Source organism: Salvelinus fontinalis, chromosome 42 (genome assembly GCF_029448725.1).
Source record: "Salvelinus fontinalis isolate EN_2023a chromosome 42, ASM2944872v1, whole genome shotgun sequence".
NCBI classification, from domain to species: domain Eukaryota; kingdom Metazoa; phylum Chordata; class Actinopteri; order Salmoniformes; family Salmonidae; genus Salvelinus; species Salvelinus fontinalis.
In genome coordinates this window covers 1170177-1186599 of record NC_074706.1, presented here as the reverse complement: position 1 = coordinate 1186599, position 16423 = coordinate 1170177, and the positions used below count along the sequence as shown (strand labels likewise).

General features: G+C 44.8%; 1 protein-coding gene across 1 annotated transcript; it reads left to right on the top strand.

Moving 5' to 3' along the window:
- Positions 1-6013: 6013 nt before the first annotated feature.
- Positions 6014-15850, top strand: LOC129841306 (C-type lectin domain family 12 member B-like). The gene is made up of 6 exons (XM_055909514.1): positions 6014-6358; positions 7535-7630; positions 8082-8216; positions 8837-9033; positions 10964-11076; positions 14064-15850. The coding sequence occupies exons 1-6, from the start codon at positions 6256-6258 to the stop codon at positions 14209-14211; spliced, it is 792 nt and encodes a 263-aa protein (XP_055765489.1). The 5' UTR covers positions 6014-6255; the 3' UTR covers positions 14212-15850.
- The last annotated feature ends 573 nt before the right edge of the window (positions 15851-16423 follow it).

Below are 16423 nucleotides of genomic sequence, written 5' to 3'. Positions count from 1 at the left end.
TCACTATGGTATGGTGAAGCTGTGTGTAATAGATTGATAATTGACATGATGACAAATATGAGATATTGTTGAGATTTTTGTATTGTAAAAAGTTTCATTTGTTTAATTCTTCAAATTGAAAATGTATTTAGATGTCTTGTTTTTGACCCAAATCAGTAAACAAAGTAAACAGCATCATCTTAGTTAATTTATGTCACCTTCTTTCAAGATCGAACCCAGAAGCAGACCAGGACAAGGAGCGTAGGAAGAAGGTGAGTATTTATTTACAATTAAATGTGAAAGGGTAGATATATCCAGATGGCGTAGCGGGCAGCGGTGGTGAATTGATGAGAGGAAATAGGTGAATCCAATGGAGTAGCGGAATCCTCCGTCAACCAGGCGGGAATGGGGTGAATGATCCGGGTGAGTAACTGAAGGCAAAACAAACGAAGGTAAGTTCAAGGCAAGCAATACGTAAACAAAAACAACAAAACAAATACTATCCAACTTGAGTCTGGTACTATGGCACAACATACTGTTCATGGCTAACGATCCGGCAGGGAATGGAAGTCAGGTCAGAGCTTTTGAAGGGGAGAGATGATGATCAGGACAGGTGTGCAGAATACTGATGGGACACAGGTGCGGGTGAACATCAATCTCCCAACAAGCTAATTCGCCCGGCAACCAGACAGGGTGCGTTCCAGGACACCTGAAACACACTCCAGGACAGACACACAGGCAAACCCAGACTCAGGAAGCGGGATTCGTGACAGTACCCCCCCTCCGACGAACGCCACCGGGCGGACTACCTGGAGCGCCAGGGTGGAGGCGGTAGAAGTCACGAAGCAGGTCATCATCCAGGATCTGACGCCGAGGAATCCAACTCCTCTCCTCTGGACCATATCCTTCCCAATCCACTAAATACTGGTACCCTCGACCCCGCCGTCTGGAGTCCATGATGCGGCGCACCGTGTAGACAGGACCACCTCCGATCATCCGAGGAGGAGGAGGACGAGGAGGAGGGGGCAACAGAGGACTGAGGTGAACCGGCTTGAGGCAGGAGACATGAAAGGTGGGATGTACTCTAAGAGTTGCAGGCAACTTGAGTCGAACCACAACAGGATTAATGATTCTCTCCACTACAAACGGACCAATGAACTTCTGTGACAGTTTCCTCGACTCAGTCCGTAGAGGAAGATCCCGTGTAGCCAACCAAACCTTATCTCCGACCGTATAAGCTGGGGCAGGAATACGGCGACGATTCGCCTGGATCTGATACCGGTCAGACACTCTAAGGAGAGCCTTCCTGGCCCGATGCCAGGTCCGGTGGCAACGACGAATGTGGGTCTGGACAGAGGGAACCGAGAGATCCCTTTCCTGAGAAGGAAACAAAGGAGGTTGGTAACCGTACAGTCATTGGAAGGGGGACATCCCAGTGGCAGATGACGGAAGGGTATTATGGGCATACTCGACCCAGGGTAATTGAGATGACCAAGAGGTAGGATCAGAAGAGACAAGACAACGCAGCGTGGACTCCATCTTCTGGTTGGCTCTCTCCGCCTGACCATTAGATTGAGGATGAAATCCAGAAGTGAGACTGACTGTAGCTCCAATGGCCAAACAGAAAGATCTCCAAACAGCAGAGGTAAACTGAGGACCACGGTCAGAAACAATGTCACTGGGCAATCCGTGGACCCTGAAAACCTCCCTAACCAGGATCTCAGACGTCTCCGTAGCCGATGGAAGCTTGGAGAGAGGAACAAAATGAGCAAACTTGCTGAATCTGTCCACAATGGTCAGAATGACCGTGTTCCCAACAGAAGGGGGCAATCCCGTGACAAAATCCAGGGCCAGATGCGACCAAGGTCGCCGAGGAATAGGTAGAGGGTGAAGAAGCCCAGAGCTGGGCCGATTGGTACTTTTGTTCTGAGCACAAACAGGACATGCGGCAACAAACCTCCGGGTATCTTCTCCCATGGCAGGCCACCAAAATCGTCTGCGCAGTAGCGCCATAGTCCGAGCAACGCCAGGGTGACAAGCTATCTTGCTGGCGTGGGACCACTGAAGAACAGCAGAACGGACCGACTCAGGCACGAACAACCGACCGGGTGGACCGTTACCAGGGCCGGGCTGCGTCCGAAGGGCCGCCATCACATCCTCCTCAATCCTCCATGTAACGGCTCCCACGACAAGATTCTGGGGAAGAATCGTCTCAGTCTTGGCCCCACTCTCCTCCGTCTTGGAGAACATCCGGGACAAGGCGTCCGCCTTGCCGTTCTTCGACCCAGGTCGGAACGTCAGGGAAAAATTGAAGCGTCCAAAAAACAAAGCCCACCTGGCCTGACGGGAGTTGAGACGTTTAGCCGATTGCATGTAAGCCAGATTCTTGTGGTCAGTCCAGACCACAAACGGTTGCTCCGCTCCCTCCAACCAGTGACGCCACTCATCCAAGGCAAGCTTCACAGCGAGAAGCTCCCGGTTACCCACATCGTAGTTTCTTTCAGCTGGAGAAAGACGACAAGAGTAGAAAGCGCAGGGATGGAGTTTACCGTCAGTGGAGCTACGCTGGGACAGGATGGCGCCCACCCCCACATCAGACGCGTCCACTTCAACAACAAACTGACGGGAAGTGTCAGGTTGAGAGAGAATCGGGGCGTTGGTGAATCGACTCTTCAAATCCAGAAATGCTCGGTCTGCCTCAGGAGTCCAACAGAACCTTCTGGTGCAAGACGTCAGAGCAGTTAATGGGGCGGCCACCCGGCTGTAATCACGGATAAACCTCCGATAGAAGTTCGCAAACCCCAGGAATCTCTGGAGCTGCAATCTCGTACCGGGCTGGACCCAATCCCGAACCGCCCGAACCTTCTCTTGGTCCATCTTGATCTCTCCCCTGGAGATGATGTACCCGAGAAAGGATGTAGTGTGGGCGTGAAAATCACACTTCTCTGCCTTCACAAACAGACGGTTCTCCAATAACCGCTGCAGGACCTGCTTAACATGCTGGATGTGGCTGGAAAGCTCCTTGGAGAAAATCAGGATGTCATCCAGGTAAACGAACACAAACAGACCGATCATATCCCTCAGCACGTCATTCACCAAACATTGGAACACTGCTGGAGCGTTGGAAAGTCCAAACGGCATCACCAGGTACTCGAAATGTCCCATAGGTGTATTGAATCCAGTCAACCACTCGTCCCCCTCCTTGATCCGAACCAGATGATACGCATTGCGTAGATCAAGCTTCGTAAACACAGTAGCACCCTGTAAAGAATCGAAAGCGGAGCTCATCAAGGGCAAGGGGTACTTGTTCTTGACCGTAATATCATTCAACCCCCGATAATCAATACACGGTCGAAGAGAGCCATCCTTCTTACTCACAAAAAAAAATCCAGCTCCCAGGGGTGATGACGAGGGACGAATGAGACCTGCAGCAAGAGACTCCTTTATGTAGGTTTCCAGGGCTTCCCGCTCAGGTCGAGAAATACTGTATAACCGCCCCTTGGGAAAGGCAGCTCCAGGGAACAGCTTAATTGTACAATCATAAGGTCGGTGGGGAGGAAGTGACTGAGCTTTCTGCTTACTGAACACCTCACCCAACTCGTGATATGTTTCAGGAACCAGGGACAAATCAGGAGAAGCAGACTCAAAGACCCGACTGGGGACAGCATGAGAACAGGCAGTCCTGAGGCAGTTAGCATGGCACTCAATGCTCCAACTAGTTACCTTTCCAGTCACCCAATCGAACGAGGGATTGTGTTCCTTTAGCCAGGGGTATCCAAGAACCAGAGGTACATGGGGGGAAGGCAAAATGAAAAAAGAAATAACCTCTGAATGATTCCCCGACAACAACATCTTAACCGGTTCAGTCCTCATAGTGATCCGTGCCAGAACACTGCCGTTCAGAGTGGTTGCTTCAATGGCTTCCGGTAATTGCTCCTTGGAAAGCCCCAGCTGTTCCACTAAGTCGGCATCAATGAAGCTGTCATCGGCACCTGAATCGATGAAAGCGTTAATCGCTAAACTCTGATCCTTATTTATGAGGGTAGCAGGGAAACGAGGTCTGACAGGACTCTTAAGAGGTTGAAACTGGCTCGCTAACAAACCTCCCAAACTTAACGAGCCGAGCAGTTTAACGGGCGCTGAGGAAAAACGGAGATGTAATGTCCCGAACTACCACACTTCTTCTCCCTCCTTCTCTCTCGGACTCTATTATCTACCCGGATAGCTAAGGTGACCAAACTATCTAGGTCACTAGGCTCTGGATAGGAGATCAGCTCGTCCTTGAGTTGCTCCGACAACCCCTGGTAAAAAACCGCTTGTAGTGATTCCTCATTCCAACCACTCTCCACAGCCAATGTCCTGAATTCTATCACAAAGTCTGCCACACTGAGAGTTCCTTGGCGAAGAGAGAACAAACGTTTAGCTGCGTCCTTACCTCGGACTGGATGGTCAAAAAGCTTTCTCATCTCTGCCGTGAACCCCTGGTATGACGTCATGCAGGTGTCCCGTCGTTCCCAAACAGCTGAAGCCCATTCAAGAGCTCTACCACGCAGCAGCTCAATAACAAAAGCTATCCTAGCCTTATCTGTGGCGTAAGAGTAGGGCTGCAGATCAAAAACTAACCCACATTGCAAAAGAAATGAACGGCATCCTCCCAGATCTCCCTCGTACTTATCCGGTGTCGGAACCTTGGGCTCACGGAAGGAACCCGCTCCCGAATCGGCAGGTGATATGGGTGAAACAGGTGGTAGATGATCCACCGGCAACCTGAGCTGATCCTGGATACTCGTTAATCTATCCGATAAGTTTCGGATCGAACCCGCTATCTCGTGTAGCGCCGTCTTGTGTTGTCCCAACATCTTCTCCTGCTGGGTGATTGCATGGCAAACGGAGGCCAGGTCCGCTGGGTTCATCACTGGCCGGATCGTTCTGTCACGTTCTTTCAAGATCGAACCCAGAAGCAGACCAGGACAAGGAGCGTAGGAAGAAGGTGAGTATTTATTTACAATTAAATGTGAAAGGGTAGATATATCCAGATGGCGTAGCGGGCAGCGGTGGTGAATTGATGAGAGGAAATAGGTGAATCCAATGGAGTAGCGGAATCCTCCGTCAACCAGGCGGGAATGGGGTGAATGATCCGGGTGAGTAACTGAAGGCAAAACAAACGGAGGTAAGTTCAAGGCAAGCAATACGTAAACAAAAACAACAAAACAAATACTATCCAACTTGAGTCTGGTACTATGGCACAACATACTGTTCATGGCTAACGATCCGGCAGGGAATGGAAGTCAGGTCAGAGCTTTTGAAGGGGAGAGATGATGATCAGGACAGGTGTGCAGAATACTGATGGGACACAGGTGCGGGTGAACATCAATCTCCCAACAAGCTAATTCGCCCGGCAACCAGACAGGGTGCGTTCCAGGACACCTGAAACACACTCCAGGACAGACACACAGGCAAACCCAGACTCAGGAAGCGGGATTCGTGACAATTTATTCATTTACTAGACCTACTGTTGACCAATAATAACTTGTGTTTGTTATGACAAATCACTTATAATATTAGGCCAAAAGACATGATTAAGATTTAGAAATAAAGCAGGGAACAGAATGAACAAGGGATGAAGAGGAAGTTACACACAACTGTCTGGTCCACAAGTCTGAATCCCAAATGGCATCCTATTCTCTATGTAGTGCACTTAAAGAGAATATGGTGCCATTTGTCTCACATCCCAAAAGTCTCCTTCTTATTGGTGGATAGAGCCTTGAAACATTCTAACACCTACAGCCTTCTTATTGGTGGATAGAGCCTTGAAACATTCTAACACCTACAGCCTTCTTATTGGTGGATATAGCCTTGACACATTCTAACACCTAGAGCCTTCTTATTGGTGGATAGAGCCTTGACACATTCTAACACCTACAGCCTTCTTATTGGTGGATAGAACCTTGACACATTCTAACACCTACAGCCTTCTTATTGGTGGATAGAGCCTTGACACATTCTAACACCTAGAGCCTTCTTATTGGTGGATAGAGACTTGAAACATCCTGTCACCAGCTTTGGGCCACAGACAGAGAACAGAGAAGTACAGGATTTAGACACATCAGACCAACTTCTGCTCAGTCAGTTAGAAAGGTAATCACACAGTAAGTCAATACTGTAAGTAAAAGTAAGTTTGAATCATAGATACTACAATAAGAGGTCAAACAGACTGAATTAGTTGATTCATTGATTGATTGGTGTAATCATTGATATTCGGTACAGTTAGTTAAGATGGCCAGCTACGTCAACAAACAGGTGATTGAATTAAATGAAGTTACTGAAGAAAACCGGAACAGAGCAACGAGGAGTATAAAGACTGAAACCCATCTCTCAGGTAAGGACTAAGTATTCTATGTATCTTAGTCTCTCACACAGTAGCTGAGGCAGGCAGGTCTGCACATACAAACTGAACGCATTCACACACTAATACCACACACACACACACACACACACTAATACCACACACTAATACCACACACTAATACCACACACTAATACCACACACTAATAACACACACTAATACCACACACTAATACCACACACTAATACCACACACTAATACCACACACTAATACCACACACTAATACCACACACTAATACCACACACTAATACCACACACTAGAAAAACACGTGTACATTTTTATTGTTCTGTCTTCTGGGTGGTTCAGTTGGTACGGAGCTTCAGGTTCAAAACCTGCTGGGGTCACAAACACTCAAATGTATCAATTCAATGTCCTTTTTCACTTCAGTTTTTAGAACTATTTGGAACTATTTGAATAAGATTAATATATGATAACATTCTTTAGCAACAACAGAGTGGACACCCCGCCTGAGGGGCTGGAGAAATGTAACCACTCTCAAATTCATATACAGAGCTACAGTATGTTTTCAAGGAGTGACCATTCATGATCAAAATGATAGTTTGAACCATGAGGCTACACAGTGTTTGTTTACAATTCCATAGTTTATAATTCCATGGTAAAACAAGTTTATATTTGGGTTCTGATGCGGCTAGACAGTTAAACTAAGCTCATGAGGTATTTCTCAGTCACATTTTTCAAGAGTCAAATAGGTAAATATCATTCATTTATATTGATGTTAAAAAAATTGATTTAGCAATCACAGATCTACTCTTTAAATCATGCTACAGCTATATTGTGTAATTTCTTCATACAGCAGCTTCCTGGTAAGCAGATTTGAGATAAACCACACTCTTGAGCAAACGGTATTTGCCAACTCTCCAACGGGGGAAAACCAATGACACATTCGAAATGTTTGGTTCTCAGAATTAGTTAGGGACGTGGGATGATATGTGTTCTGTTTTAATCTTAATCATTAATGATGATTGTGTGTGTGTGTGTGTGTGTGTGTGTGTGTGTGTGTGTGTGTGTGTGTGTGTGTGTGTGTGTGTGTGTGTGTGTGTGTGTGTGTGTGTGTGTGTGTGTGTGTGTGTGTGTGTGTGTGTGTGTGTGTGTGTGTGTGTGTGTGTGTGTGTGTTTCTCTGCAGATGGAAGACTAAGACTCTACAGGATGGCTGCTGTGTGTTTAGGAGTGCTGTGTGTTCTACAAGTCACTCTCAACATCTCCCTGAGACTGGCTTTCTGTGAGTGTATTGTTATCTAATCATTACACTATATCAGAGTCCCAAATGACACACTATTAGCCCTCTGGTCTAAAGTAATGCACTCTATAGGAAACAGAGTGCCATTTGGACCTGTTCCATTTGGGACCCTATTTCATGTTTCATTCATTTTGACCAGGGCCCAAAGGACAGATATGTATTTTATTATCACTCTATAGTTCTGTAATCACAAAGCAAGGAACACAATTCAGACTTACAGACGTTACATAGCTTGTGGGACCAGCAGTTTGACAATATGTTTGAGAAACACACAAAGAACGACAACACCACAACACCAAATAGCACCCTATCCTCTTTAAAGGGCACTACTTTTGACCAGGGTACATAGGGCTTTGGTCCATGGTAGTGCACTACAGAAGGAATAGGGTGGCATTTGGGACGCATAACATGCAGGAACTTTTTTGTTTTTCAGCCGGCTCTAACGAAGGGAGAGACCAGTTACAGGAGCGTTACACTACCCTGGCTACAGAACGGGACATGTTGAGCAACAGGGTCAGTGTTCTGACCAATGAGAAGGGTGTGCTGCAGAACAGGCTCTCTGGGTGTGGTAAGTTGTCAAGTCAGTCACTTGGACTGCGTCCCCATTCTCTACCCTTCCTTCTCCTGAAGTGTGCACTTGTAGTGTGCACTCAGACACTGGTAGCGTTCCAATTTTCTAACTTTCTCCAGAAGTGTGCACATTTCAGTCATGCATTTAAAGGCATTGGATTGGTGTAAGCACGGCTAGAAGGAGTTTTCACCATATTCCTTTAAATCCATGAGGGAGAGTGTATGAGTATACACTTTGGGAGAAGGGTATAGCATCGGAATTGAACCCCTGTGGGCAGCCTCGTTATGGATTTACTAGCAGTTAATTACAATGTTAGAATATGTTGTTACATAAAGTATAATGTATTTCTCTGACAGAGCTAAACAGTTGTTGGAAAATCGGGAAAACCTGACGTGAAGGAAACCTGTCACAATAATTTCTCCTTTCTCCAGAAGTGTGCACTTGTTCACTTCCCTTCCTGGATTTAAAAAGAAATGACAGGTATATGGGAATTCCCTCTAGCGCCTACACCAACCAAATGCTTTTAGATTTCAGGAGAAAGAAGAGTTTACTGGAACGCAACCCAGACCTGAATATTTAAAAAACAATATGGTGGACGCTGGTTGTGTTGTCTGTAGGTACTGGAAGAGTGGTGGAAGGGAGATACATGGCAGTTCCAACGAGGTGGTCTATGTTCAGGTGTCCTAAAGGATGGAGGATGTTGGGATCGAGCTGTTACTTCCTTTCTACTGAGACGAAAACCTGGCAGGAGAGCAGACTGGACTGTTTTGAGAGAGGAGCAGACCTGGTGATCATAAACAGTGAAGAGGAAAAGGTGAGTGAGTGAGTGAGTGAGTGAGTGAGTGAGTGAGTGAGTGAGTGAGTGAGTGAGTGAGTGAGTGAGTGAGTGAGTGAGTGAGTGAGTGAGTGAGTGAGTGAGTGAGTGAGAGAGAGAGAGAGAGAGAGAGAGAGAGAGAGAGAGAGAGAGAGAGAGAGAGAGAGAGAGAGAGAGAGAGAGAGAGAGAGAGAGAGAGACACAGACAGACAGACAGACAGACAGACAGACAGACAGACAGACAGACCGACAGACAGACAGACAGACAGACAGACAGACAGACAGACAGACAGACAGAGAGAGAGAGAGAGAGAGAGAGAGAGAGAGAGAGAGAGAGAGAGAGAGAGAGAGAGAGAGAGAGAGAGAGAGAGATCGAGGAAGAAAGCAAGTCATGATGTTGAGAATGTTTTTATTCAACCTCACTGGAGAGAATTGTACATGAGCAAATGTATGAATATGTTAACAAACAGGATCTAATGTATGATTTTCAGTCGGGTTTTAGAAAAACATACTCCACTGATTCATGTCTACTTTACTTGACTGACTTCATCAGGAAAGAGATTGATGAGGTAAATCTGTGTGGAATGTTACTGCTTGACCTACAGAAGGCCTTTGATACAGTTAACCACTGTCTCCTAATCTCCAAACTGGAGGCACTGGGGTTAACAGTATCCCTCTAGGCTGGGTAAAGTCCTATGTATCAGGAAGGGAGCAAGTAGTAGAGGTTAATGGTTCACTGTCTCAGGCAAAACCAATGAGTTGTGGCGTTCCGCAGGGGAGCGTGCTTGGGCCTCTGCTGTTTTTATTTAATATTAATGATATGAAAGATGCTTGTTCTTGCTGTCAATTTCTTTATGCGGATGACTCTACACTTCTGGTGTCTCACAAAAGTAAAACTATGTTGGAGAGCATACTTAGCACAGAGCTTACTAACATTAGCAAATGGCTTGGAGATAACAAGCTATCTCTGCACTAAGGTAAAACTGAAGCAATTATTTTTGGATCCAGACCTAAATTGTGTAGGTTGTGTAGGTTGTGCTGACTACTAAAACCTCTGTTAGCTACTTGGGATGTATCCTTGATGGAAGCTTGGGAGGTGTGAGCATGGCCAATAAGGTGCTAGGGAAGGTTAATGCCAGGACTAAGTTTTTGGCTAGAAAGTCCAAGCTGCTTGATAAGGACTCCATGAAAGGGCTAGCTACTGCCCTCATTCAATGCCATTTTGACTATGCTAGTACTTCCTGGTTTGCAGGCTTATCTAAATTTATGAAGGGGAAGCTCGAGATAGCCCAGAATAAGTTGGTCAGGGTAGTATTGAAGGTGAGTCCACGTACTCACATAGGCAGGAGCTGCTTTCAGGAACTAAACTGGCTGCCTGTTGAGGCTAGGGTGTCCCAGATTAGACCAGGTTTGGTTTACAGGAGTATTTATGGTCCTGCGTCCAGATATTTAAGTGATTACTTTCCTCTTGTTAGGGATGCACACAATCACAGCACCAGATCAGGTGTTGCTGATGTGTGTTTATACAGGTTCAGGAGTAATGCTGGGAAAGGTACTTTCTTGTATACTGGAGCCTCAGAATGGAATGAGTTGCCTCTGCCTATAAAAACAACGTCCTCTCTGGACAGCTTTAAAAATAAAGTAAAAATATGTTTGATGTCCTCTGTGCCCATATGAATAACCCCTATGATGTAACTGGAATGATGAGATAGATGTTCTTCTTTTATGTTTTTGTTTTATTATTTCACTGCCGTACTGTGTTTGATCTTGTATAGCCATCTTGTTTCAAGAGGACCACAATGGAAATAAGTCCCAGACTTTATTGTGTGTTATCCTCGATGATTTTATTCATGTATGGCTTTTAAGTTTATTGTGTGCTTGTTTTTTAAAATGGTCGAATTAATAAACTAAACTAAACTAACCCTAACAGAAGTTGTTGTACCAGCTGGATGGTGATGCAGATCTCCTGGTCTGGATTGGTCTGACTGATTCCGTTAATGAGGGGGCCTGGAAATGGGTGGACGGCACACCACTGACCACATCGTAGGAGAAATTACTACTTTTATAATACGGCTCTAACATCTGGATAGCATTTTGGATGATGTTTCTACCACAGTATCTGACAGTGTCTGACATGTTCACCCGTGTGTCTAGTGTGTGTCCTGTCCTCAGTGGAATGCATAAACAATATTTGGGGAGTTTGCCACTCCAAGATTTAAATGCTAAAATCGTCACTGGACAGCATGGCCAATTTATTTACAATTTTCTGGCCCATGGTGTTGCGAGTGAATGTTTATCTTTTTAAGCTTGGAAAAGAAAACATTTCAGACAGATGTTTTAAATCCTTAAACCACACAGCCTCTCCACCGAATAGCAGGCAGGGGAAGCAAAATAGTGATTGCTTTGCAACGCTTGCAGTTAGCCACTGATTCCTTCCAAACCACTCATTGTTGAATTTGCGATTTCCAACTTGTTGTGTAATGTTTATGTCCAATGGCCAATGAGCACTGATACATTTTATTTATAATTTCTGTTCAGATGACAAGGATTTAAAAGGATTTGCCAGTAGATTGTGGACATGATTCATGAGGATGACTGCTTGTCTAGCTTGCTAGCTAAGATTTTGAAAGTAACATGATCAGTCCAATCAAAGCTACAGTGTATTCGTAAAGTATTCAGACCACTTGACTTTTTCCACATTTTGTTACGTTGCAGCCTTATTCGAAAATGGATCAAATGAAATAAAATCTTCATCTATATGCACACAATACCCCATCATGACAAAGTGAAAACAAATGTATTACAAATAAACAACTGAAATACCTTATTTACATAAGTATTCAGACCCTTTGCTATGAAACTCGAAATTTAGCTCAGGTGCATCCTGTTTCCATTGATCATCCTTGAGATATTTCTACAACTTAATGGGAGACCACCTGTGGTAAATTCAAATTATTGGATGTGATTTGGAAAGGCACACATCTGTCTATATAAGGTCCTACAGTTGACAGTGCATGTCTTAGCGAAAACCAAGCCATGAGGTGGAAGGAATTGTCCATAGAGCTCTGAGACAGGATTGTGTCGAGGCACAGATCTGGGGAAGGGTAGCAAACTATTTCTGCAGCATTGAAGGTCCCCAAGAACACTGTGGCTTCCATCATTCTTAAATGGAAGAAGTTTGGAACCACCAAGACACTTCCTAGAGCCTGCCGCCTGGCCAAACTGAGAAATAAGGGGAGAAGGGCATTGGTCGGGAAAGTGACCAATAACACGATGGTCACTCTCACAGAGCTCTGGAGTTCCTATGTGGAGATGGTAGAACCTTCCAGAAGGACAACTATCTCTGCAGCACTCCACCAATCAGGCCTTTATGGTAGAGTGGCCAGACGGAAGCCACTCCTCAGTAAAAGAAACATGACAGCCCACTTGGAGTTTGCCAAAAGGCACCTAAAGGACTCTCGGACCATGAGAAACAAGATTCTCTGATGAAACCAAGATTGAATGCAAAGCGTCATGTCTGGAGGAAACCTGGCACCATCCCTACGGTGAAGCATGGTGGTGGCAGCATCATGCCGTGGGGATGTTTTTCAGCGGCACGGACTGAGAGACTAGTCAGGATCGAGGGAAAGATGAACAGTGCAAAGTACAGACAGATCCTTGATGAAAACCTGCTCCAGAGCGCTTAGGACCTCAGAATGGGGCTAAGGTTCACCTTCCAACAGGACAACGAACCTAAGGACACAGCCAAGATAACGTAGGAGTGGCTTTGGAACAAGTCTCTGAATGTCCTTGAGTGGCCCAGCCAGAGCCCGGATTTGAACCCGATCTAACATCTCTGGAGAGACCTGAAAATGGCTGTGCAGTGACACTCCCCATCCAACCTGACAGAGCTTGAGAAGATCTGCAGAGAACAATGGGATAAACTTCCCAAATACAGATGTGCCAAGCTTGTTGCTTCATAAAGGGTCTGAATACTTAAGTAAATGTAATATTTCTGTTTTTTTTATTTTATACATTTGGAAATATTTCTAAAAAGCTGTTTCTTTGTTTATCATTATGCGGTAAATTCTATAGATTGATGAAGGAAAAAAACTATTTAATCAGTTTCAGAATAAAGCTTTAACGTAACTAAAGGTAGAACAAGTCAAGAGGTCTGAATACTTTCAGAATGCAATGTATAACGTGATTTGATGTAATTTCATCTGTGGCAAATGGCCTTGAGTCTTCTTGATGGGATCTTCTAATGTAAATCTATGGCAGCACCCAAGGGGGCTTGAACTGACTAGTTGTCCCTGTAGATTCTGCTGTGACGTAGTGTCCCCATTAGTAACAGAACACTGAGCCAAGCACGGTGCAACTAAAGAACTCTACCAACCCCAACGCTCTGTATATTCCCCTGGCTGATAACACCACCACACAAAGCACTGAGCTCGGCTGAAACACCTGAATTTTGGAGCTGTCTTACTCAAGAAAACTAAAAAGATACCATGTTTGCATGCAGCGTCATTAACTCAATGTTTATTTTTATTACGTTGTTTGCAAACTGACATGTGACATTAATTAATGCTAAAATAACATGCAAAACAGCCTTCTTTTTTCTGCCCCACCTGCCCTGGATGACGGTTCGCCGCTGCCTGTCCTTGACTCCTTCTCAAAACACATTGGAGGAGAACTTTGAGGGGAGGGACCTTGGATATTCTCTCCCAATGCGTTTTGAGAATGAGGTGAGGAGAGAGGACAAGGAGTTGAGGGAAGGTGAATTCAGAAAGAACCAAGGAGTGCGTTCCAATATTCTATATTTTCTCCAGAAGTGTGCACTTGTTCACTTCCATTTATGGATTCGAAAGGAAATCACCAGTATATGGGAATTCCCTCTAGCTCACATGCCTACACCAACCCAATGCCTTTATATTTGTGGGAAGTAGTGGATGAACGCACACTTCAGGAGAAAGGAGAGATTATTGGAACGCAACCCAGATCTGAATATTAGAAAACCAATATGGTGGACTCTATGTGTGTGTTGTCTGTAGGTACTGGAAGAGTGGTCAGCCGGAGCGTGGTGATACCAACAACAAGGATTGTGTCGAGGTCTACCATCGGGACGACGTTTTGGCCAACTGGAACGATGCACCATGCGACCGCATGCTGCACTGGATCTGTGAGAAAAGACAGAAATAGCTACACTACCGTTCAAAAGTTTAGGGTAACTTAGAAATGTCCCTGTTTTTGAAAGAAAATGAAATGTTTTGTCTATGAAAATGAAATAAAATTACCAGTAATACAGTGTAGACATTGTTAATGTTGTAAATGACTACTGTAGCTGGAAACGGCAGATTTTTTATGGAATATCTACAGTCGTGGCCAAAAGTTTTGAGAATGACACAAATATTAATTTTCACAGTTAGCTCCTTCAGTGTCTTTAGATATTTTTGTCAGATGTTACTATGGAATACTGAAGTATAATCACAAGCATTTCATAAGTGTCAAAGGCTTTTATTGACAATTCCATGAAGTTGATGCAAAAACTCAATATTGGCAGTGTTGACCCTTCTTTTTCAAGACCTCTGCAATCCGCCCTGGCATGCTGTCAATTAACTTCTGGGCCACATCCTAACTGATGGCAGCCCATTCTTGCATAATCAATGCTTGGAGTTTGTCAGAATTTGTGGGTTTTTGTTTGTCCACCCGCCTCTTGAGGATTGACGACAAGTTCTCAATGGGATTAAGGTCTGGGGAGTTTCCTGGCCATGGACCCAAAATATTGATGTGTTGTTCCCCGAGCCACTTAGTTATGACTTTTGCCTTAAGGCAAGGTGCTCCATCATGCTGGAAAAGGCATTGTTCGTCACCAAACTGTTCCTGGATGGTTGGGAGAAGTTGCTTTCAGAGGATGTGTTGGTACCATTCTTTATTCATGGCTGTGTTCTTATGCAAAATTATGAGTGAGCCCACTCCCTTGGCTGAGAAGCAACCCTACACATGAATGGTCTCAGGATGCTTTACTGTTGGCATGACACAGAACTGATGGTAGGGCTCACCTTGTCTTCTCCGGACAAGCTTTTTTCCGGATGACCCAAACTATTCGAAAGGGGATTCGTCAGAGAAATGACTTTACCCCAGTCCTCAGCAGTCCAATCCCTGTACCTTTTGCAGAATATCAGTCTGTCCCTGATGTTTTTCCTGGAGAGAAGTGGCTTCTTTGCTGCCCTTCTTGACACCAGGCCATCCTCCAAAAGTCTTTGCCTCACTGTGCGTGCAGATGCACTCACACCTGCCTGCTGCCATTCCTGAGCAAGCTCTGTACTGGTGGTGCCCCGATCCCACAGCTGAATCAACTTTAGGAGACGGTCCTGGCGCTTGCTGGACTTTCTTGGGCGACCTGAAGCCTTCTTCACAACAATTGAACCGCTCTCCTTGAAGTTCTTGATGATCCGATAAATAGTTAACGCTGTGTACTGCTCCCTTCACAGAACAGTGCTAACTGGCTCTAACCAGAATAGAAAGAGGAGTGGGAGGCCCCGATGCACAGCTGTACATTACAGTACATTAGAGTGTCTGGTTTGAGAAACAGATGCCTCACAAGTCCTCAACCTGCAGCTTCAATAAATAGTACCTGTAAAACACCAGTCTCAACGTCACCAGCGAAGAGGCGACTCCGGGATGCTGGCCTTCTGTCATCAAGGCAAAGGGTGTCTACTTTGAACAATCTCAAATATAAAATATATTTTGATTTTTTCTTTGCATGTGTTATTTAATGTCTTGATTGTTATTCACAATGTAGAAAATAGTAAAAAATAAAGAAAATCCCTTGAATGAGTAGGTGTGTCAAATGTTTTGACTGGTACTGTATATGTAGACTGCAGAATCAAATACAAGGTTATCTTCCATCAGAAACATCAACTTCCTGTTTACAGGTCACATGACATGACAGCTAAGCCAGATACAAGCAAGATGGCAGCTCTACTTCTAGCTCCTAAGCAACTTTGCAGTACTACATGTACTTCGCTACACCCGCAAAAAAATCTGCTAAACATGTGTATGTGACAAATAAAATGATATTTGATTTGAGAAACTGAGCTTGTAGAAAACAGCCAGTAGGGGGAGACAAACACTTATAAAGGTAGGTATTCATGCACATGTAACAGGCGAGACTAAAGCCTTGTTCACATTAGCAGTTTGAAATGACTAAAATCCTATTGTTTTGCATATCTGATTTGAATCTGTTCTTTTTCCTGCAGTCTGAACAGCCACAATCCAAATGGAATTGAATATTTGGCTATGTGACGTGTCTGAACGTCAAATCTGATTTGTTTGCCCTCAAGTCGTTTTTAGACTGTTATTTGGCAGTTCGTGTGACAAAACGCGGAAGTACAGTGTAGAGAATCATTGT